The 25,305-nt window shown below is 36.0% G+C and overlaps 1 protein-coding gene across 26 annotated transcripts in view; it reads right to left on the bottom strand.

Moving 5' to 3' along the window:
• The window catches only part of PCDH11X (protocadherin 11 X-linked), a 484,442-nt gene that overhangs the window by 204,377 nt on the left and 254,760 nt on the right, over positions 1–25,305 (bottom strand). The window contains exon 6 of one of the 26 annotated variants that reach the window (XM_080553210.1): positions 1–21,034. The exons of 23 other annotated variants lie outside the window; for them this stretch is intronic. In XM_080553210.1, coding sequence (XP_080409336.1) covers positions 20,972–21,034 — 63 coding nt within the window. In that variant the 3' untranslated portion in view covers positions 1–20,971. 2 more of the 26 variants (XM_080553207.1, XM_080553213.1) reach the window with 2 other exon arrangements.

Here is a 25,305-nt window from a genome sequence, read left to right as displayed (position 1 = left end):
AAGAGGAAAATTGGGTGATTTGCCACTTCAGCTCTTTCCAGAGGATTCCAACATGTCTAGGAAGTCTCAGTTCACACAGACTGCTCTGCAGGGTCTCTATTCACACATACTGCAGTGCTAAAAATTTTCTTACTTGATTGTCATTCTGTAACTTCTGGCTTCAGGTCCACACTGTGTGGGTAGCAAAAGCACTTCTTCCCCAGGGGGGTCCAGCCCCCTTCCTAGCAGCACCAGCAAAGCATCAACATGTTTAATGATAAGCAACCATTAAGCTTTGTAAGTATTATACTGATTTGATTCTGAAGGGATTTGATTCCACACTATGAACAGCCTGTGTACAGCTTTTACCAGAGTCTTCCTCAGGTGATAACAATGAGATCAAAGCACCTTTTTTTTTTTTTTAATAAAATAACATAAAATAATATAAGAACTCTCCATCCAATTTGGAGAACCAATGAATAAGAATACAGAGGTGCATAGTCTCTTGTTAGAACGAGAAAAATGAAATGGAAATGAAAATAATTACAAATACAGAAAAGTGATTTTTTTGAAGTACGAAGTTCTGCTCCTCAAACAGGGAATAAACAGACATTTTTTACCCACTGAGTCTGACTTTGTCCTCCTATTCAGAGCATGGGGTTTTACATACCCAATTTTTGAACTAGGCATTCAGTGCCAGAGAACTCAGCTTACATAAGTGAAGTGCCTTTGATTTTCTTTTCATCATTATAACGTTCTTATTTCATTTACTGCAATTGCATCAATGTTGGTTTTATTTCCTGATTTGAAATATACTCATGCTTTCCCTCAACAACAATCAGAAAAACACATTGCCCTGTTACTAAAGGTGCTACCACAGATAAAGTCAGTCACAAGCATTTAAGAGCAACAATACAGTTTTGATTGGAAGTCAAAAAGATGTAAAACCTTGAATCATGATTCATATACCTGCTTTATAAATAATTTTGTCATATTTAATACAAATGATGCTTCAGATTTCAATCACACTATGAGCTTGTTCTACAGAAATTAGTTTCATAATAAAAATATACTCTTCTGTGACTAATGAACATAGAAGAGGTTTGCTCATTATCACTATAATCATTGTCTTTACTTTAAGGAGTTCATTAATACTGTTACATTCTATTACTTTAATAGGAGTTAGCAAACTAGCAGTTGTTAATGTTGTTGCAGCATGTAGAATTAATATTTTGGAAGTTGTACCATTGCTAAAATATATATGTATAGATATATCCAAAAATTGCCTCCATGGAACATGGAGGAGCAAAACATTCTACTACTTGTCAAGGTATTGAACAGGATGATCTGGAACCTACCTTGTTAAATTATATTAGTATGATTTTGCTAGAATAAAATCAAACCCCAAAAGCCTAGATTTGTATTTGTGACTGACGCAAAAAAATAAAATCGGGATTTCTAGATTTTAATCCAGTTTTTCACTAAACAGATGTGAAATATCTATTTATATACAGTCATCCACTTTTAAAATTATGAAAAATTGAGATTTCACATGTATTTATATTTCACAATTACAGAATAGTTACAATACTAGAAAAAAAAATAGAATTTTGGCTTCATACAGGCTCAAGTCAAGTTACTGAGCATCTCAAAATGCACTATTTCCAAACATTTCTCTTAAAATGGATTGCAAATGGTATGTATGACTTTTTCTGGACAAGAGTGAACTGGCAGATGCCAAAATTCATATTATAAAATTGTATATTGAAATTATTGTTTCATTGCTCTTACGTGTTTACACACAGAATGTGTATGTCTTAAATATACTTTGCTGCAATTTTGATGAGTCTACCAAAAAGCCCTACAAAAGTACAAAACACCAAAAATGGACAAGATTTCATGAGGCTAAATGATTAAATTTTCTTTCTATTATTTGGGATAGCACTTAAGGATTCTTAAACTATTGCTATTATAGTGTGTGCAAGTAATTTTTTCCTAATAAGTCATCCTCTTAATTTGTCTCCAGTAAAATAGGAGTGCTAATATAAATGCTACATGATTAAGTCTGATTTTTCTATATCAGAGACATTTATTCATTTTGAAGCTTCTGTTGTAATATTTCTTTCAGCAAGTGTGCATGCAAGCATACGTGAATGTCCATAGTTCCTTCCTATAGATAATAGCAACACTGAAGTAACACAAGCATGGGATTTTCCTTGCAAAATTTGTTGCACCACCAATGCAGCAATTTCATTAGATTTTGCAATTTAGAGAATTAAAACATTTCTGATCCATTTAAATAGCTGGAACCCTAGCTCTGACTCTTTTGTTTGGTTGGTTTGGTTTGTGTTTTTTGTTTGTTTTGCTTTGTTTTTGATAGAGGTAAACAACAACAACAACAACAAAGTAAGAAATGTCTATTACACTATCTATGGGCTTTGATTTTGTGCTTCAGCAGCTACCCAAGTTGTTTTCAGCAGTCCAGTTTACCTCAATGGGGATTTCAAATTAAATGTGAAATACAGTACCTGTAGTAGATGGCTAGTATTTTGTGTATAAAAATACACAAAACCATTAAGCAATATGTCTCCTCCTGCACAGCATCTTGGAGAAATTACAAAGCATCAGTAACATGCAATCCACAAAAAAAAAAAAAAGTTTAAAATTGAATGTCCAGAAAATATCCTGTATAAAATATAAAACTGTATTTGTAAAAATGAAAAGTTTCCATAAAAAACTATGTCCCATAAACTTCTAGATGAAGGTGAACCTTCATGTGAAGAAAAACTGTTCTGTCGATAATATGCTAGTGCTTGCTGCAGTCAAATAAGCACTTAGAGAGTAACCCTAGTTTACCTCCAGTATAGCCCTGGTGTTTTTATTCTAACATTTTATAAGGATGAAAACACCATTTGAATGTCAAAGCATTTGACTGGGGGAAAAATATCAAAGACTCTGGAAGCTAACACATATACAATTATTTTAAAATTTGTTTACACGTGTGTGTTCATGTGTGTGTGCCCAGATTCACAAAATGTAGAATGTCTCTTTGCACCTGAAATGTCCCCGCCATGTCTCAGTTTTATTCTCTCCATCATGATCTAAGTTCTCCATAAAACTGCAATGTGACTCGATAACTCCATCAACAAAGGGAGATTAAAATGTTCTGCTAGCATATAATGGATGGAAAGATAAAATAATTAATATTATATGCTCGAACATATTCAATTGAAAAGTCTTCAAGAAAGTCAGTGTTCTTATTTTTTTTAACCTTTCAAATCTAATTTAAGTAAAGGAAAAAACGTGGATGGGTTAATCTTTCCTTCACTGAAGGGCCAGAATACTCACATCAGCAAAGATGCCTGAAATTAACTTGTATTCTTAACCCCCCCAAAAGGTTCTAGTTTTTAAGGCCTAAAGAACTAACATATATATTGTTTCCCATTCAAAGAATTACAAAAACACATAAGGAGTGATATGCATATAGAGTTAGAAAGGAAACACCAAGACTTTTCAGTTTTTGTAGTTTTAGTTTCCTTTTACATTGCCAGGGGTACTGAAATGGAGTGACAATTTACAGACACTTTTCTGTAGCTAGCTGCTCCACATATTCAGTGAAATCCTTCTACCAAGAACAATTAATTCCAAAGAGCCCATGATGTATACTGTTGCGCATTTATCTCAAAGGAAAACAATTTCCTGTGCTGCTCTCTAGCTAACTGAAGAGTGGACAAGTGGGCAGATTTCATTCGAAATATGGGATAAACCTCGTTGCTGAGGAGCATTTATTTTGGTATCTCTGCAAAACCATTCGTCACAGCAGGAGAGGTGCTAACCCCATTGTGTTAGAAAATAATTTGATTCATGGCACTTGATATGGAATCATCCTGAAGCGACAAATCAAGCTTTAGGCACTGCATCGAAAGCTGTAAATGGTGAAAAATGAATTTGGAAGCATGGATTCCATCCTACCAGGCAGTAATATGAAACAAGTCCCATAGTAAGGATATAGTATTTTAGGTGAGAGGCAGTGTGTTAACTGAGCAACCCAATGCTTTTGACACCAGCCTTTCAACTTAGATGTCTTTATGTCACGAGAGGCAGCTAAAAATCATCTCAAAATGAAGACTGAAGGTTATTGGAAGTCACAGGACAACAATACCTGCTCACTGCAATTGAAATCTGCCATGAGCATCTTCTCTTTCCTTCAGTTCCCTCCACACAACACCGTTGACTTTCAATCTGGAACTAGTTCAATTGCCTTGATCATTTCAAGCTAATAATGCAGTTAGGAACATTTTACTTCTTCCTCAAAATCACAGCATACAAACACAACCTTTCTCTTAGGTTCTTACACATCCCTACTTGCTCCTGTCCAGAGGCTTCATAAGACTCCTATAAAGCGTGTTGCTCTTCCCAGACCTTCTCTGACTACAGAGAATGTTTCAACCCATACCTGGAAATGCTAGTTGTGTATTTTAATTTGCTAGCAAGGTTCTTATGAGGGAGAAAAAAACACACGTTTCTCTAAGATGATGAAGGGCAGCGTAACATTCTTTTTTTTCCCTCATAATTCTATCAGCTCTGTTGTTTGCTGAAATAGATGTCTTAGGGTTTTAGTATCTACACCCTATAAAGCTTGTTTCTCCATACAGAAGAAAGATCCAGATGTTTATTTTGCAGTCATTTGGAACTTGTAATGAATGTGATTAATTTAAAACTATATTACCTGAGGTTGGTACTCCACAAGAGACTTCATATAGGCATATTCATCAGCCCTATATATTCAAGCAGATTTACAACTGTATCTACATGGATCTCCTTGAAATCTAATCAAGTAATACAGACATGCAAAGCTGAACTGACCATGGAGAACGTTACTGGAGGTCTGTGTCAATAGGAACATGTTCATGGAACCAGAACCTTTAAAAATGTATTTATTGTTAAATTAACCTTGTACTTGGGAGACAGCTAAGGAGAAAGAAGTGGAGTCAACTTGATCTATGTGGATAATCCAATTCCTCTGGAAAAAAGACAAATATAACGCTAATAAGAAGTGGCTGCATATTTAAAGTAAAATATTAAGCTAAAGTGTCCTCTGCAATTGAACAATTTCCTATCTTTTTTGTTCTTTTCCTTAATTTTTCAATAATAATGTTCAGACTCAACTTGATAGAAATTCATTTCTCCTTAAAACACCCAATCTAACATTACAGTGTGAGTTACCACAGACAAGGGTTCTTGGGATTCAATTGTTCTTGAAGACGAAACTCAGCTCACTTCATGTATCATTTTGTTGAAGATCAGGGTACACATGATGCCTAGTCTTCAAGGACAGAACCATTTTCTGGACAGCCAAAGCACTGCAACACTGATCTGGATGCAGGTGATAAACCTATTTTAACATTTAATAAGTTAAGCACTTGGTTTGGAATCTAATAGATTCTTTCCTATTCTGTCTTCTTTGATCCAAGTATCCTCTAGCTACTAACCTTGAAGGTAGCACATAGATTAAATTCAGAATGATATACTTAAATAAGTTGCTGTTAGCAATGTGTTATCTTGTGACACTTAGGTCTATGAATTCTTTCAGTTGTCAATGACAGCTCAGTGATAAACTTCCCTCTCAGCCATAACATCCCCCGATGCACCTTATTTTCCCATTTGCTTTTATGTTTAACAAAATGTCATAAAGATACAAATAGGAATATATTGCATCAAATATTACTCTCACTAGCATTTTCTTAACAGACAATGACACAGACAAGAGATATATTTGTTTCTTCAGAAAATACAGAAAAATATTGAACCATCTTGTTCCTGCTTAACTTAGACTCTTAAAACAGGTAATGTATAGGCTCATATTCTGGAAGTCCAAAAAGCGAAGGGTTTTTTGTTTTTAATTTATTATAACTGTCTTTCATGTTAAGCTGTTTTTTTCCACCAATAGCACCCTTCTGGTCAGAAAGGTTAAAGAATCAGGAGGCTTTTTTGGAGCTTGCAGAGGACTTAAGAGAAAGCATCCAAGAGCCCCATTAATTAAGGTAACTGCTGCAGAAAAGTGTGCTATGCTGTCTCAGCACCATCTAGCTGACCCAAAAAAAAAGCTGTTTGTTAAGATACATATGCTCCAAGTATAATTATAAAAGACTTGTTTGAATTGTATTTAATACACAAATTTAAGCATTTTTTTCCTTGGAAAAAGAGGAGGAAGAAAAAAACCACACACAGCCTTGAAAGTAAATAGAAGAGTATCAGTATTCAATAGGTTATAGAACAGATACACACAACATGCACAGTTAGCATGCCATGTGAAGCACTGCAACAAGGGTGCCCAACTCCTGGTTCTTTAATGTTAAGAATAACACAAGGAATTCTTTAAAACAAACAAACGAACAAACAAACAAAATCATTCTCTGCCAGAAAACAACAAACATCAATAATCAAGACATGTTACATAGCTCAGCGTACAATACATATTTTCTTTGAACAGATCTGTCAGGCCCACATCAGAGAATTTTATGTAGCATAGAAGAAATACTATGCACATAAACTATTTCTTTCAACAGGCCATTTATTAAAGTAGGTCAATAATCTCATTTATTGCTTACTGTTCCTCAGCCTCTCTAGAATGTAAGTGGTGTTCTTAGTGTTTAACACACACAGTCATGCACACCAGATATCTACAAGCACACGAGAAAAAAATACAGATTCTCTAGTAACTCAACTGCCTTAATCAGGAGTTTTCTTTCTCTGTGCTATGTTCACATGTATGTACCCTGAAAAAGATATCTTTTTGTTACGATGAAGAATATATATATATATATAGGGAAGGAATATATAGAACATATATATATATATATAGGGATATGCATGCTCCATTCCCAGATGAACCTTATGGCTACTTAAGGAAGTCCACTAGACCTCATTTTCCACATTGTGCAATCTATGCGATAAAAGTAATACCATACAGTCACGGAACGGCTTGAGTTGGAAGAGACCTCAAAGATCATCAAGTTCCAAGCCCTTGCCATGGGCAGGGATGCCAGCCACCAGATCAGGTTGCCCAGGGCCTTGTCCAACCTGACCTTGAACACCTCCAGGGATGGGGCATCCACAGCTTCTCTGGGCAGCCCATGCCAGTGCCTCACCACCGTCCGAGTTAAGAATTTCTTCCACATATCTAATCTAAATCTCCCCTCTTTCAGTTTAAAACCATTCCCCCTTGTCCTGACATTATCTGACTGAGAAAATGCTGCTCTCCATCTTTTTTATAAGCCCCCTTTAAGAACTGAAAAGCTGCAACAAGGTCATCCTGGAGCCTTTTCTTCTCTAGGCTGAACATTCCCAGCTCTCTCAGCCTCTCTTTCATAGGAGAGGTGCTCCAGCCCTATGAGCATCTTTGTGGCCCTCCTCAGGATCCACTCTAACAGATCAACATCCTTCTTGTGCTGGAGGCCCCAAACCTGGACACAGTACTCCAAGCAGGGCCTCACAAGGGCAAAGTAGAGGGGGACAATCACCTCCCTCCCCTGCTGGCCACTCCTCTGCTGATGCAGCTCAGGATGCAGTTGGCCTTCTGGGCTGCATGCACGCACTGCTGGCTCATGTCAAGCTTTTTGTCCACCAGAACCCCCAAGTCCTTCTCTTCAGGGCTGCTCTCAATGAATTCTTCTCCCAGTCTGCACTCATGTCTGGGATTGCCCAGACTCAGGTGGAGCACCTTGCACTCGGACTTGTTGAACCTCATTAGGTTCACCTGGGCCCACTTCTCCAGTGTGTCCAGGTCCCTTTGGATAGCATCTCTTCCTTCTCTTGTATTGACTGCACCACTCAACTTGGAGTTATTTGCAAACCTGCTGAGGGTGCACTTGATCCCATTGTCTATGTTGTTGTTAAAGATATTAAATAGTACCAGTCCCAAGACAGAGCCCTGAGGGACCACTTGTCACTGGCCTATAATAATATTTCACCTCCTCAACTGTTTTACAAATATGAGTCTATTAAAGCACGGAAAAAAAATATTATTGAGGAAAATACAAAAGAAAAACTTCTAACAAAGTAAAGCAAGTTAAGAGTGAATCTTTCAGCAATATTTGTAGTCTGTAGTACCTTCTCCTGGAGACAGCCTTCCCCCTGGAATACTGACAGTCATAGAATTGCATAAAAAAACAGAGCTTTATAATTTCATATGTCTTATTAAAAGCAAGAATAAAAGTAATAAACCTATATTATTTATAATTTTAATGTTTCCAAAACACATCTATGTTATAATCACTCCATACAATTACTGCTATGAGATGGGTAAGCTATGAAAGAATATTGACCTCCCTCCTTTGGAAGCCACAAGGTTTAGAGGAAGGATGTTTTCCACCTGGCTGTCCTATTACTCAGTAGGTATTCCAACAATGCATCTAAGAGCTCCAGTGTTCATGACAGAAAAATGTGACCAGAGAGGAAGTTGAGGTTGTGGACCTCCAGAAGCCTAATCCACCTTACTGCTGGTTGCTGTATCTCAAACTACACATTCCTGCCCATTTCTTGGGCTAGTTCTCATCACCTGACCCTTTCCTAAGCCTTTTCAGTACACTAGGCTGGAAGAAAGGCTACTGTGGTGCCCTGGCCATGATTTTCTTTTCACTACCTTTAACTCAGTCATTGCAGCGGTACATAGAACAGCATCATAATAACCCCTTGGCCCATGTTTTTATCTTACTGGAAAACAGATAAAAGCACCAATGATCTCTTAAAACAGTATTTAAATCCTAGAATTAGAAGAAGGAAACTTAAAGAGGTCTTACTCTTCAATAAACAACAAACACAGGTCCAAATGAGAGACTGATTATTGGCAGCTTTCAGAATTGTAGGGAATCCTATACTCCAAAAAATAACAAAAAATGAGTATTCTACTTTTAAGTAAGTATGCACACACACAAACCATTAAAAGGGAAAAGACCTTTGCTTGACACATAGGAAATAAGTGTATAAATCTGAAAGTCAAACTAATGCAAAAAAGAAAAACCTACAAATGTTGGTATCCCTCAGAGTAATAAGAAATTATTTAACAACAACAACAACAAAAAAAGATTAAGTTAATGAATGTCCTGAAAGGACTGACAAGTTTTATTCATTTATTTGGCATCAGTGCTCAAACAGAAGCCAAAAGAGGTGGCTGGAAGAAGAGATACATATGTTCTCTTTGACATTGGTTCCAACCTATTAATAGTACTCAAAACATATGCCACTGTTCACTCAGGCTTATCAAAACAGTCTCTGTACACATTTGCAGTTCTACAAAAGAAAGAAATCCACAAAGATCCAATTTTACGCTAAAAGCCTAATAAAGTGGACAAAACCACTTTTGATAACAGTACTGAAAGTACTCTGGGCTTCTAGCACTTGAAGTGCTGGAAAAAACTGACAGTTTTAAAATTAGTTATTCCACTCAGAAATATATTGCATCCTTCTTTAGTAATAAATAATTTGTTGTTGATTGTTGGAGGTGAGGCAGCTCTTGGGCTCATGCGTTTTTGGGGGGAAGAGGGAGAGGATTTTTCTGTATGATTTCTTACAGCATTCTGTTCATTTCCTATTCTGTCCACCATGCTTCATATTACATTTTTCTCTGTCCTCTCCAAGTTAAACTTGTTGATGCAATATCATACTTCCAATTTATTCTACTCTTAAAACTATGAATGGGCATAGGCAAGGTGCAAGGACAGTGTTTATTGGCTCTTCTCCACCACCACATTTCTAATTGCATTACTAAAACAAAACAAAAAAACATTCCTACTCCTCTGAAGCTCCCTGGTACACACTACTTCACAGTGAATTGTTCTCTTTACTATATAGATATGTATGTATACTTGCATGTGTGTAGAAAACATGCAGCTATATCCCTGTTTAACGTGAGTAATCTTACAGGAATATGCTATTCTTTCTACATGGTGTGCAGTAAATACTGTTACAGGTCTATACGTAACAAGCATATTCATTGCTCCTAGGGATGAAATCCCGTAGTTCCAAAGATAAATAGTTTCTAAAGATAGAGCTGCTGAAAGATTTCTATATTCAATAAAAATTACAGGAAGAATGTTTTGGGCAAGAAGCAGAACTAAACATACCAAGCCCTACATAAGTTTTGTAGGTACAAGTCATACGGAGGAGCAAAACTGTAGTGCCTACTCAAAATGTATAGTTTTTCAAATACAGCAGAAAAAGTTTAAACATTAACAACGACAGATCTGAAACAAATACAAGTGCAGTTACTGTAACCTCATTAAGATCTGTGGATGGTTGATTTATCATCCTGTCTTCACAAAAAAAAATATTAGAATATATACAGCATACTATTTTATCAATATTTTACTACTGTTAAGACACAAGAAAATTAAGCTAATGATTTGGTCTTTTTCCTAAGACCATATAATGCACCAAGTCAGAGTGAAACAGTGCAGGAGCCTAAATATTGTGTAAAAGAAACACTTAAACAGAAGCTTGACCATGATGCTTCTTAAGAAGTTGATGTTTCCTAGCTGAAACTTAAGGACATAGCTTAAGTCCCTGTGTCCCCTTTCAGATGTTAAATGGAGATACATAACACTTCATCTTTTTGACTTGTTATTTTACACAAAGGTTTAACATTTACATGACTGCTAGTGCCCAGAATCCAGGTAGCTAGATTTCAGTAAAGTATTAGGGCTGCTATTGTCAATGCAGTCATCATCATGTAAAATTTATTAGAACACCATGCATCTAACAGTTGCACTGGAGTACACTTTCATCCATTGGAACTGGAACTCTGAGTATTTGATTTTTCAGGACAAACCAATAAATAAAAGAAATGCCTACTTGCATGAAAAAACTTAAAGGATTTCAATTATTTGCTATTAAAAACTGAGCAATAAAGTGCTCAAACTAGAAGGAGAAATATTAATATAAGATTAATATATGACACCCAAATCCATAATATACACCTATATGAGGCAGTCTAGCAGCATTTCATCAGCCACAGAATTTGCATCTTAGAAATTGCTAAGGCAGGCAGAATATAATGCCTGATGAGTCCTGACAGCCAAGGGATTAACGAGAACAGAGACAAGTAATTCCACCCTGGGTTTTACCTGCAACTGACACAGGTTGAAGTATTTAATGAATTATTCCAAAGAGATGAGAAGAGTGACAGAGTCCTCCACCTGTCTCACATCAGCTCAGGTACAGTTTAATAGCTCTTCTCACCTGTTAGCATCCTGAATAAATCCTAGATGGGATTGCTGTGTTATTCTCATAGAACTGGGTATTAGTTTAAGCAGGTGAAATGTAACCTGACTTCAGAGTCTCTCATGGTGGGATCTTGACATTGAATATGGATATAAACCCATATACTAACAATACTTCGTATTGCATCGTTACACTTACTTCTGAAGACAATGGAGAAACAATTAAGCAACTTGTTCAAGAATATATCACATTCCTTTTACAAGGGGTCCAAGCACTCTGACTTGCTGGTATTATGCTTTCTTTAGAGGATCACCCTTTCATTCCCTTGGCAATCTGAGCGCATTACTGAATATTCATTTTGTGATTCACAGTACTATAGCATTTTTGAGTTTGCCTCTGGATCAGAGATAAAATTTCTGAATAGAGCTTTGTAGCTTGGAGTGTTTAGTTTTCCTGTAACATCATTACTGAGCTAGCTACGCACATCCTAGGACATCAATTCCAGATATCCTGCCAAAGATGAGATGAGATCCAAAGGGCTACATTCATTAGCTGCCAAAAAATGCTGGGGGGAAGGGATAGAAAATCGTCTACATCTGTGACAGTGGAAAAAAAGAAATACAATGTAGTTAAATATGAAAATACAAGCAAATATTTATACAAGTTAAAAATGAGTGTAGCAAAACCAAATCTTATTTTCAAAATACAAATAAGCTTACTGAATATTAGAGAGAACAGATTTTTGAACAAAGTATTATATAAACACTAAAGGAATACTGGTACTTGATATTTAGGTAACATTTTCATTTGCTTTTCTTGTATTGTATTCTCTTAGTATTCTCCCAGGAAGAATGTGAGCTGCTTTTCTTGATTGTTTCACTATAGTGGCTGAGCATTCTGTATTATCTACAGATGGAGCTGTATATTAACATAGTTGGTTTAGTACAAACAGCTCAATCAATGTAACACAAGGATTAATCATCATACTCATAAGACTGATTTCCTGTAAATGCTGGGGAGAAAAACAGGGACTTGTAAGAAGACCCCTTTCAGCCCTCACAAGAGCTCTGTGTTTTTCAACTTGAGATATTTGGGCCTTGCAAGGAGTAGAAAACATTTTATCTTTTTACTGGTAAGCATCCACCTAAGTATCTTGAATGAAGAATGGAAGGATCTGGGGCATAAACCTGTTTCCTGGCATTGATTTTACTTATGTTCATTGTTCATGAGCACAAACTCTCTTTTTTTTAAAGCACTCTTACTCTAAAGATGCTTTCTTTTACAGCTTCCATCTCAAAGGAAGCATTTGATTATTGTTTGCATGTGTATATTGCTCATCTAGCAGCTGTGCAATCTATACTGCTAACTCAATATCAACATAGATGGATCTCTGGTGTTAGTACTTTAGAATGAATAGCGATTACACGAATGGTTGTACATTAAAGCAACATACATTAAGACCTTTGAAGTGTAAATTACTAAAAATACACAAATATAACAGTTCTTCCCTCTGTCCTGTGTACCTTTGTAAGCTTAATCTGAGTCATGTAATATCATAAATAATATAACTCCCAGAACTGGAAACAGAAGCACAACATTGCCAATAAATGAAAGGCAGAGTTCAATTCCATTTTCTATACTTTGTACATAATTAACTAATATAATATTATCTTGATAAAATAATGTTTTTGATTTTAAATACACATATGAAGTTTGGGGGTAAGATTTTTTCAGTAAGGACAGTCTTATATATTGCTCTTTAGACCATACCTTCAATTTGAATTTCTTTTCTCCAAAGTTATTTTAAGCTTAAAGTTCTCAAAAGGGGCTTTGAAATCCATTTGTAATACTCAGAAGTACAGAAGAACAAAGTTTTAAATTGTTACTTAATAGAAGAGTTTAATCCATACATCAGGTCCATCAGTACTTCAGAAAGTAATAATAAAACTAGTTTTGAAGAAAAAATAAGAGAGAACACAGACACAGAATTCATACAAGTTTGTTTGGCTGATCGTTTTTGCATAAATTGCAAAATTGCTTAATGTTATGTTTGGAAAATAATGGTAAATATATTGGTAAATATAAAAATATATTTTTATAGCAAAATAATTTATTAGCATTAAACTGTTAATTGTTTTTGTTGTCTTTATTAAGTTCTAAAATATTAAAACATTATAAAAGCATTTATAAAACATACGCACTATACTAGAAGGGCACCTTCTAGAAGAAATTTGAGGATTTAAAATATTGTTTAAAATTTCAGTTTCAGCCAAGTCACAGGAATCTGCCTACCCTTAGAACTGAATCAGGCATAGTTTCACTGCTCCATTACTCCTTGCGAGTTCTTTCTGAGCCCTGTGTTGACAGCAGTTTACTTCCTCTCCTGCCGGAACTGATTGGTTCTGACCAGACAAACAAGCAAGTATAAAGAAACAGGGATTTCTTTCCATATTCAGAATAATCCTGCACATCAGTAAGGGTAACTCCTTTGTAGGACTGTGTACTGATAGAGGAGTACTGTAAAGCATCACCGACGTCCTTCAGAACTTGTTCTGAGAAACTGGAAGATAATTTAAGGATAGAAAAACCTAGAGGGATCTTTAAGCTGCTGCATCCATGATGTAAAACAAAGAACTCTTGAAACTGGATATAAGGTTCTCGAACACACAGGGTGTCAGGAGGTATATTTCAGAAGAAATCCCATAAAACAGAACATCCATCTGAGTGTACCTTCACAACTGCTGTATTTCCTCCCTCTCTCCCTCACACCTAGTTGCTTCACTTCTGTGCATTACCTCAATAATATTTTTTTTGTTTCAAGAAGAGGATGAACAGGCAGCATTTTTAACCACGGAAGTCTACATAGTTAAGATCTAGCTTCTTATCTTACAGATCATCTTTGACAATCCTTTATAGCTACTTAGCAGAATAATATTAATTTTATAAATAGGAATGATCTATTTAATACCTTTTCCTTTATTAAAGCATTTAATATAATTATAGAGGAAATGAAATTTCCCGAATTTGAAGTCAAACATGCAGCCTGCACACTTGAAAAGCTGGCTTCGCTCAGCCTGCCAAATACAGGTCAGGCCTGAAGGCTCTGCCCTCCGCTAACTGAAGGTTGCGATCCAGCCTCCTGCCTCCGGCCCAGTCGAACATGGAGGTTTGGACTGCGAGGAGCAAATGAGTGCAGTTCTGTCCAAAGCACATACTGAGGGGGAACTCAGTCAGAAATGGAAGAAAAGCAGTAAAGGAAATAATTTCCTATTACGTTACAGAGCTGTGAAATGGTTAGCTGTATTCCCGAGGATGAAAAGGTACAGCATGATGCTTGCAGGCAAGCAGGGAAGTTTGCGTTCGAACATATGTTTTCCCAAGCCCTCAGATGGTTCTGCACACCTTCATGTCAGTACAAACGCACCGACTGCACCGGTGACAGCTGCTTTGAAGGCGAGTGGCCAGGGGCAGGCAGCGACTTTTACATTCCCAGCTACTGAGCTACTATTTCAGTTACCTGCTTGCCTCGACAGACAGAAACCACTTTGTAATTTCACCTCAGGCAAACACGGAGCAGTACGCAATGTGCTCCGTCGAGAATCCCCGTCAGTTCAGCTGCTGCCACCTTTAGTTTAGCACTTTGGTGAACATACTCTTTTACAAGGCTGGCCATTTGCTCGAGGCCTCGGGGCGATTTAATTTTAGACATTAGTAAGAAAAAAAAGCCGCCACACTGAGCAGGAACCTTTCCACCTTAGGATCTACAGGGCAATTTAACTACAAGAACTATGATTTTTGCTTGTAGGAATTTCACCTCTTTGAAATAGCTAAACAAAGAAAAAGAGTCTCAGAGAGACAAAACCCCTACCTATAAAAATACTCTGGAGAGAGTCCTGAAATTTCCATGTATGTTTACATATGCAAGTACAGATTCATTCCTTAGTTATCTTCTATAAATGCAGCAAAATAACTCATCATCTATGCATGTGTAGTACATGGAGTTGACAAAAATGTAGTGAATGTGTGCTTATTTGTGTGATATTCATTGCTCTCTTCTCTAATGCTCTTGCTCTGAGAAAATTGAAACTTGTATTAATTAAGAAAAGTTCATTAGTTCAACAGATGCATTAACCATTTTGGGGAAATGTACACCAAGGACTAAATTAATCAGCATTCTGAAATCAAGTCACAATTTCTCTCCCTGTGTATTAATTTTTTAAAATACTTTTCAATACAGATGTACATAAAAATCATTTTGGGTGTGTATTTATTTCTTACTATAATTCTGTAACAGTCAGCTCTCACATAAAAATACATTTTTAACCTTATTTAAACAAAAGGCCCATCTAAGAAACCACCTGGGCTTTCAGGTCTGTTTTCAGACATTATTAATTTGGAAGTATTAGGCTGTGCCCTCCACTGACTCCAACAATGCCCACTGAAGAAGTCATCTTTCCAATAAGTTAGCCCAATCCCCACTGATAAACCCCCTTCACATCTGTGTGTTCCTTAACAACTGTCAGCCAGATGAGTTCATTTATTTTAAGCTCTGTTTTTGACTATCAAGTCTTTACCAAACAACTTCATTTTAGTTGCAAGGGCACACCTGCGGCTGCAATAATGTCAGGCACATCTTGATCTGGTTCTTTCGGGCTGTAGACAGTTCCAAGAGAGCTGCAACAAGGTGAGCCGGTCAGGCTGGCAATTACTGAGGTTGCCTAACAGTTTCTGGGGTATCTCTTTTTATATTTGTTTATAAAGACTCCACCAGATTTTAACAGTTCCATTTGATCTTTTTTTATGGCCATGTTACTTTAGTACGTTACTAAAAAAATATGAAAAGTAGATTACTTTGTATTAAAATCTTGCAGTCACATTTTATTTGATATTTTCTCTCAGTGCCATAGTTAAGGAACTTGTGCCAGTGATATGCTAGTTGTCATGGATGTGAAAAGCTGCCAATATTGTAAAACCTTTGTTCTTCATAAAAAATAAGGGCAACAGCCTGTGGACCTAGGCAAGACAAGCCTAATTTAGGACTGACCAAGTCTTTTCGGTGGCAATGTCAACACGGATCTGCCACATACCCTTGCAGCAAAGGCCAAACACAGCATCATTTTATCACCACACTTGCTTCATAATCCCTCTCCTTACTTTACAACTTCTAGCCACTAATTTTGGCATGGCTAAACGGCGAATTAACATCAGTGAAGTTCACTTTATCATTGTGTGCTACATTTTAATATAAGAATATTTCAAAGTGAAATACATCCAGCTGCATGTAGTTTCCAAACAGCAGGAAATATATTATTGGTGGGAAAATAGTCAGATTGAAAACTGCTTACAAGATCAGTATCAAAGAGTTAGTATTTTAAAATACTTGTTTCACAGAAATCAACACATTTATATCAAACAAGAGGATCTTGGGGAAAAAAATTCTCATCTTCAACGATATGTAACTAACATTTACATTTCTATTTCAAATGAGTTTCATCCTGAAAAGCTTCTATACCTTTAACAAGATCCCAATTTCAGAAGAAAAACTCCTTTTCAAACAAAGAGGTAATCATAACTGCCTGATCAGCATAAAAAATAACTGAAAGTTTTTTATCAAAATCAAAAATAATCCACATCTCTCTCAGTTACCAATCATAAGTGAAATGATTAGTTTTTGCCAAGTTTACACTTGTGTACTCACAGATTGTGACTTCATTAGTACATAAGACATTCTATACCTGACTTTAGTCTCCTTAGCACAAGCCACATTTTCATTGCTTTCCTGCTTCTTATATTCATACAGTTTTCACAAAATATTAAGCATTACAGACTTTCCAGTGCCACCGCAGTTCCATTATTCATCACAGATTCAAAACATTAAGATGATGAGACAAATTTTGGAGGGAAAATATTCTTGTTAAGAATCTGCAATCTTGCCTTTAAAATACTCTTACAAACTAACATAACTAGTTTTTCAGAATTCAGTGTAGGAATCATTCATTTAACATTCAGAAACTAACATACGTACAAGAAAGAGCATTACATTTTGAAATTAATCCAAGCTGTCACCTATCCATTACCATCCACCAACTTTTTTCAGCATACCACTAAATCCTATTTGTCTGGCAAAACACTGCTAGCTAACTGCATTGGTTTAATTCCATCTATTCTATTAACTACTAGAAACTAATTATCAATATCCAGTGAACATTGCTGTAAATATTTTTTTCCTCTTTCCCTTAATCAAGAGAGAATTTGGTGCTGCAAATTTCATATAGATACATGCTGCTTACTCCCATCTAAAGGCTGGAAACTTAATTTTTAGAGAGACTACCTAGAAGCTTCAACTACAAATCCATACCTCCCCGCATTTGTGATAAATTCTGATGCAGTACAAAGATAAACATTCATTGTAACTTGCAGAGATAGTTTACTATTTATTGTCCATTAGTGGATTTTAAACGTAAGACCTGTCTTTATGTCTTTAAATTTTACATGGCTTTATTTTAACAGTTGTACTAACATGGAGCATAACTCAGAGGCAGCTATCCATCAAACAAAGCGCAGAGAGACAAAACACAGTGTTGTAAATACACACAGAGGTGTGGCTAAGAACTAGATGTAGTATAGCTGTGCAGGAGTGCTATGATGAGCAAAAGCCAAAGTGTAGTCATAAAATTCCCAATCTTGCAGGCTGGAAATCCAAGGACCTACATGATTCTGTATTGTTACAAATTGTGAAATCATTCACCTATACAGATGACCTTCCTAAGACTAGTGACCCAGTGTTGAATGCCACCAATGCGACCAAGTCGTGCTGCTGACTGAACATACATCTCACATCTTCCTCCTCCTGCCCTTTTTGCTTATGAATCTATAGAGCAATCTGTGCCAACTTCATTCTGTTTCCCTTAGGGAAGTCAAACTCTATTCTGTGTGCTCTCTTTTAATAGAAATACTGGATACCACATCCCCAGAGAACCTTGAAAACTTGCAGTTAAATGGAAAGAATACACTTGACCATATATCTCAGACTGATGGAGACACACATCATGAAAGTAATATAAATAAAATATTAATTCTAAGGTAATGGAAAAAGTGCCTTCCTAACTTTTTCTTCAGTTTAAAAAAAAAATATCTTGAGACTTTCTTAGCTCAAGAGAAAGATTCTAGCAAGTTTTGAATTTTCATACAGTCAATAAAACACTTTTAGAAAAAAAAAAAAGAAATCTTCCCAGCTTCTCAAAGGTATTTAGACATTCAACCCTCTGCTGAAACCAGATAAAATTAGGAGTCACAAAATTCTGAAAATATGTCTGAATTATGGATTCTTACCAATTCAAATGAGGACTGCATTCACCCTTACAAAACTAGACAAAGGGCTCGAAGTTTAATTAATGCATAAATACCAAAGATATCAGACTATAAAACACAGTTCATGTTGATGGCTAGATACACGCATCTCCATGCAAATTTTAATTACTAGTCAACATTTAGGAGTGTCATGGTGAGACACATGATTTATTTTAGTGCTGTTATAGACTTAAAGCTGATTTCATTGAGGTCATGCTCCAAAGCAAAATTGCACCACATAGCAGTAAGCCAGTATAGCAGAGTATTAAATTAATACAGTGTCTCCCATTAGCTAATAAATTACAAGTGTGGTATCAGACCATCTGCTGGGAGTGAAGCATGATGAGTCGCAGTGATCATGCTGATTGACATTCTGGTTTGAACATCTAGTCAGTGTTAGTTCACCTTCTTGGCTTCAATAGATACTTCACTCATAATTCATATTTACAACCCTGTTTTCAGGGCTGGTGGCTAAGAGGAAAGTTCATCCTTATCCTCCCATACTCCTTTGCGCTTTGCATAACAGAGTCTCCAGTGAATGGCTAAGTTCAGTGCAGTTTCATTTGCAATTGATTGCAAATGTCTAATCATTTTATAAATTTTTAATAATTTTATATGAATTGCAGAATTTTGATTAGCTTTACAGAGTTTCTACAGAAAGAAACTATCCCACCCACACTAAGCCATTCTTAAACCACTGAAGTACAGTTTTTAATATGTTTTGTAAAATGATAGAACTGTCATCTGAAGCATTTGCGATACATCCCAAACAGGCTTTATGCTTGGGGGAAAAATTGCAATCCTTAGGATTTCCCTTAGCACTACCCCAAGTCATACCAAAGGAGTTTGCACATGGCTCCAGCCCTCTGTTCACGGCATACAGGGCTACAGACTACTTCGTGCCACACTTTGGGATCTTTTACACTGCATATTGTGCATTTGTGTTCTCAACCAATGCTATTTATTGTTTTCATCATAATGCCTTGATTTTAACTTTTCACGAAGCAATACTAGCTAGTTAAGCCTCACAAGAAAACTCCAATGCATCTACACATTTTTATACATGCATATATCAGGGTAGATCAGTCTAACCAGCAGTGAACTGTAGCTATTCCCAAAGGCATGGAAAATAAAGATTGAAGTATGGATGATACCTTTTAAATCAACAAATTACCATTTTCTGATGGAATAAAGGAAATAAACTGTGTCATTTTGTGGCATGTTGCCAGGACAGCTTCTCTCAGCCATGGATACAGTGACCTTAAATTTTCTGGTTATTTCTTTTCAATACTAAAACAAAACAATACCTACACCTTAAACTCCTAATATTTAAAGAGTTTTAATACAAAATCTGTATATTTTTAGAAAAATTCTATTGTACATTTATTAAAAAAAAAATCTTATCTATAATTGTTGGCTATATGTATATATTTAAGATTAGTATTAATAGAATGGATGCAAACAACTACACAAATTGGACAAAAGCAAAATACCTGATTTCCTCACAAATTATCCATCACCATTAGCACAACTAGGAATATCTACCTTAATTAAAAATAAAAAAGCAAAAAAGCAAGCTACAAAAAACAAGCCAAGAAAAAAAAGGGAAAGTTATTCAATGCCAATGTACCTAATACAAACCTACCTTACACTAATATAACATTATTTCCTATGCATGTTCAACATAAATAATGATAGGGAGAACGTGGGAAAAGCAAAATTATTATTGTTATTGTCGTTACTTATAAAGTCAGTTAGTTATAAAGTCTGTATATCCGTTCAGTGAGCTAATTTTACAAATCAAGACAAACAAGTAATTCTTCAATGCCTCCCAGGCAATGATATGCTAACAATTTGGAGATTAAATATTTCTACTTACTATACCATAATTCAGTAAAACAGATACACACGATGCATTCATAGTATCATTTGCGCAGTGTAATTCGAAGCACATCTGTATAATCTTTGCTTTTCTAAGATTTACAATGTTGATCAACAATACGATGAAAATATGCTCAGCAGTGAGGTGCTGCAAATGACATTGCTATCTATGCCTATGCAAGGAACTCAAGGCATCAAGCTTGTCGTTCACCTTTGCTGACACTCAGCAGAAGATTAAAAAAAAAATAGCAGAACCATCTTTATGCTGCTCTTCAACTTAGTGATGAAAGTTAGAAAATAGATTTCTGCCACCTGGGTAAGTTAGAGCAGACTTCAGGCAGCTGAAGCATTCGCTGTGCAGCAGAGGTCACCTAACCATCGCTTCACAGCCTAACACAGATGAAGTGCAGCAGTGCACCAATAAAGCATTACCATCTGGCCACATCTCTTCCATTGCCACTAGGACATAAAGGAGGGTGCAAGAGCATCTAAGGAAATAACACATTAAGTGTGGCCAATACACCCTTGAGCCTTGGATGCTTCAAGCGTGGCTCCCATGCTGTAGCCCACCACTGGGCCTGAATGGTGCTGTTGCAATCCAAACCTGCAAACAAACGCAGGAAAATTTGAGTGAAAAGACCCTGCCCTTGCTGCACAACTACTGGACAAGAGATACAATCCAGCACAAGTACACCTGTGTGGGAACAGAGGCAAAGATTCCTGCCTGTGAACCACCCTTAACACTCCTTACCCTCAGATTCACAGGTACAGGACATACACTGCTGCCCACGGAAACTTTTTGGTACAAGGTGCTCAGACTCAGATACATGTTTGTGCTGTCTGTAAAGGCGTTCTACTTCACTAAAATATTTAGAGATCCCATATGGCAGACCTGTCAAGTTTCACGCAAAAGACTCTAGTCTCTTTCACAAGATGTGCGACACACAGGAGATCAGAGCCACGCCACACACCCACCCCTGGGCCCTGAGATGTGTTGCTGCTGGACGTGCCACGCAAGGTGAGTCCCGATAGAAAAGGCATCCCTCAGAGTTATGGTCCCTCACTGCTATCCTATGGGAACTTCCACACTGGGGATGGGGAAAGCTGATGACCACAAAAGTCTTTATGGAACTTCAGTAATTGTAAGGTTCTAACACCTTGTGCAGAGCTTGCACTCCATGCTGCCATAGCATTTATAACCAAATAAATGAAAACATTTCTTATCATAATAGTATGCAGGTTAGCAATGGCAGTGACTGGGTAAGGGAAGTTCCCTCTGATGCCTGAATTGCAGTACTCAAAAAAAAAAACAAAACCAACCAAACAAACAAAAAAAACCAACACACTGGTAGTGAGATTACTAATAAAATACTAGTACCAAGCCATGCATTCTTTGCTCCACTGTGGGTAAAAAAACACCATCAAACAAAAAAGAGTAAGAAGTAAAACTGAGAAGCCTTTTTCCTTCTAATCCTGAAATGATGTCCTTAACTGTTCAGAGAATAACAATGAAAATATTTTGCTCAACACAGAATTGCACAGAGCAACAAGTAAAATCTGGCAGAGGTTGGCAATAAAAGCAAAATTTACAATCCATAGCATGCCCATATCTTGACATAAGAATTACTTTTACTGAAGAGGTTGTATATTCTCCAACATAGTCTGAAGCCAAGTTGTTCTACAGATGGCATCTATAATGAAAACAAACTCTAGCAAATATAAGACAACTTCAATATTAGAGCAAAGCACCATGAGGAAAAAATGAAAAAGCAAACATTTATTGCCAAAAATCATTTAACAAAGCATTGCATGCACAATGCAGTAGAGCTGATACCACACACAAGCACACTATGCATATTTGCAAATACACCTTTTGCCAAAAATTAAAACAAAGTAATGGAAAGACTTCTTCAGTTAGTATGCAGTTCAAGTTCAAGGTGAATTTAAAGTCCTAAATTACAGGAGGTAGAAGGTGTCAACAAAATTTACTGAGATAATAAATTAAATATGCTGAAAATCTGAGGAATTTCTGGAATCTAAAGTTAATTTTAGTGTAAGATGCAGGATACAAAAAACATATTCTCCTGTTTGTCTAAACAAAATCTCCATGTATCTAGCAATTATTTTCCTTCTGCCCTTTGTTAAGAAAAGTTGTAGGGATTTAAAGGATTGATGTAAATGAAAAAAAAAAAAGTTTCCTCACAGAATTTTTAAGAATAACTTCACATCCTAATTTTGCAACAAGACTTATGAGAGTGCCTTTACTGAGCATAGTTAAATCATCAGTAACTGTTTTCAAGCCACAGATCTTAATGTATTCTTACACAAACAAACAGAGAACAATATAAATCTTTTGATTATCTTAAAATGTCAAATAAGTATGCTAGATCTTTTTCTAAGCCAAGATTCCCATATCTGGGAGGATACATTGAAAGAACAACAATGAAGAACATAAAAGCATTTTATGCAAAGGTGTGTGAATATTGGCTATTCCTAATAGTCAACTGTATAGTGGTTTTACATAGCCTCTCTTCCATCATTTTAAATTTGTACTGTTTTTATTTTCTACTTTCATTGCATATTCATTTTGCTCAATGTCAATTGAAAATTAATATGTTCAACTGATGGTAGAAGGACTTCCTTCTCCCCTCTTCTTCTTCTTAAAATCTACTTTATTCTTGCCTTTCCATTATTGTAAAACTTCAGGCTGCAGTAGATATCATGTTCTGTAGCATATATTTGGCTCTAATGAATCACAGCCTTTCACAACCTGGGTGAAATGAGTCATCATAATGACACCTTTTTGCTACACTATATTATCTGCCAGCAGGATCCCAAATGGCAGTACTTGCCATAATACAGCTGCTGCTGCTATTCTCAGTCCTTACGAGAAAGGGACAAATAAGGAAATTTTATTATTTGTAGCACTCATGGAAGAAAGCACAAGAAGTCTTTTTCATGACCCAAGGAGTTCTAGAAATTGGCTGCCCTGAGATGTACCATCTCAAATGCACAACAATAAAAACACATATACAAGCACTCACTACAATATACAGAATTGCTTATAGAGAAACTTCATTCCAGAGTAATTCTAAAGTATGTTGATCTACAATATCCTTATCTGTGGGCATAACATCATACTATTTTACTCATTATACAGTATATATAAAAATCTGTGCAAGTATGAAAGACAGTGTGAAGAAAATGGTATTAGGAGAGGGAAGGAAGCAAATATTCTAAGAACAAATAAAGAGCTTTTTTTCATTTCTTTATTTTTCATGCTCTGCTTTTCAATATGATCAGCAGAGCAAGATCACTTGTGAAATGTGTTTTCTATATTATAAATTCTTTATATATCCAAGTATATTAATATAGAGTATAAGCGTACAAAAAATCATAGTCATGAATATTAAATGATGGTATGTAAAGCCCACACCTTCAGTTACTATTTAACCCTACTATTAAGCCTTTAGTAACAGAAAACAGTATATGTCTATTCATTTCCATTCTAACAAACTGGAACTGCACCAAAACACATGCAGACAAAACTTGTATTTTGTGTACCCTCCTGTGTGACAAAGTGCTATCAACACTATGAAAAAAAGGAGACAAAAAATAAACATATTTGTAAAAAGACATTACATAAGCCTTTTAAGAACTTGCAGCAGTGTCAAAAATCTAACAGCAATAGTTAGCAAACAGTTTTAAAAGTAATTTGTTTTCTGGGAACATTTCATCTCGATATTTCTGTTCTTTGTGTTCTGTTTCCATGCTGTTATATAAATTTAGCTTTCTTTATTCATTTGGTCTATGCTGAGACTTGCATTGTTTACAATATCATTTAAAATGAGCACATCATCCTAGAGTGGACTCTTTTCAGACTAATAATTTTGAACTCCACTTAAAATTCTCAAAATTCTGTATGCAATCATTTTGTGGTGAGTGTTGACGAATAACAAGAATGCAAAAGACTTTTTTTTTCAGTTAGTAAAGCCAAATAAAACTTTCAGTCAATACCAACATTTCTTCACAATTGTAAATTGTCCTTATATTTTTGCTGTACAGCCTAATATAACATAGCTGACAGATTTGAAACTTCATTAAGAAAGGAGAAAGGGGAGTGTAATAACAGCAGCTAAGGTTTAATTTTATGATCTTCAAATTATTTCCAGTTATATGTCATAATATGCCTGTATTAAAAAGGATGCTAGTCACCTTTTCTTCATGTAATAATTAGGTCATATAATTTAATCCAGTACTATTACAACAAACACAGCTTTGAAGTTGAGTTCATTTGCTCATAAAAGATTTTGGCACTCATATTTTCCCTCTATTTTTAAGAGGTTTTGTGGAAAAATGAGCCTTGATCAGAATCATGAAAACATACTGTAAGAGGTGAGTGAATGCTGCATAAAATCCAATTTGCTTGAATTTAAGACATCTACTCCAGTCTTCAAGACAGTTCTTCTCTCCATGCTGCCAAGGAATGTCTTCTGTGTGTACAAATTCTCATGGACAGTGACTTCCAAATTCTCCTTTCAGTACAAGCATACCGTAAGGAAAAGGAGTGTGCTTTTACACAGGAAAAGGACAAAGGTCTTAAAGCCCTCTGAAGAGAACCAGGGACTTAAATGAGCCACACAAAGAGGTATAGCCCCTTTTAGCTCTAGTGAACTTAGATACAAAAGGTACAGTTTCTGTTTGCTTATTCTAAGCACCTAAAGCTTTAGAAGTTTTATCAAATCCTCCTTTTGAGACACATGCTTCGCCAAGCAGTACAGGCAGCAACACCAACTGAGCCGAACAGCTCAGATTTGAATGTGATGAAGCAAATAACCAAGGCAAACAGTTCACTGCCTCACAGAGTTAAACTGA

This window comes from Anser brachyrhynchus, assembly GCF_964034855.1.
Source record: "Anser brachyrhynchus genome assembly, chromosome: 13".
NCBI classification, from domain to species: domain Eukaryota; kingdom Metazoa; phylum Chordata; class Aves; order Anseriformes; family Anatidae; genus Anser; species Anser brachyrhynchus.
This window is presented reverse-complemented; position numbering and strand designations above follow the sequence as displayed.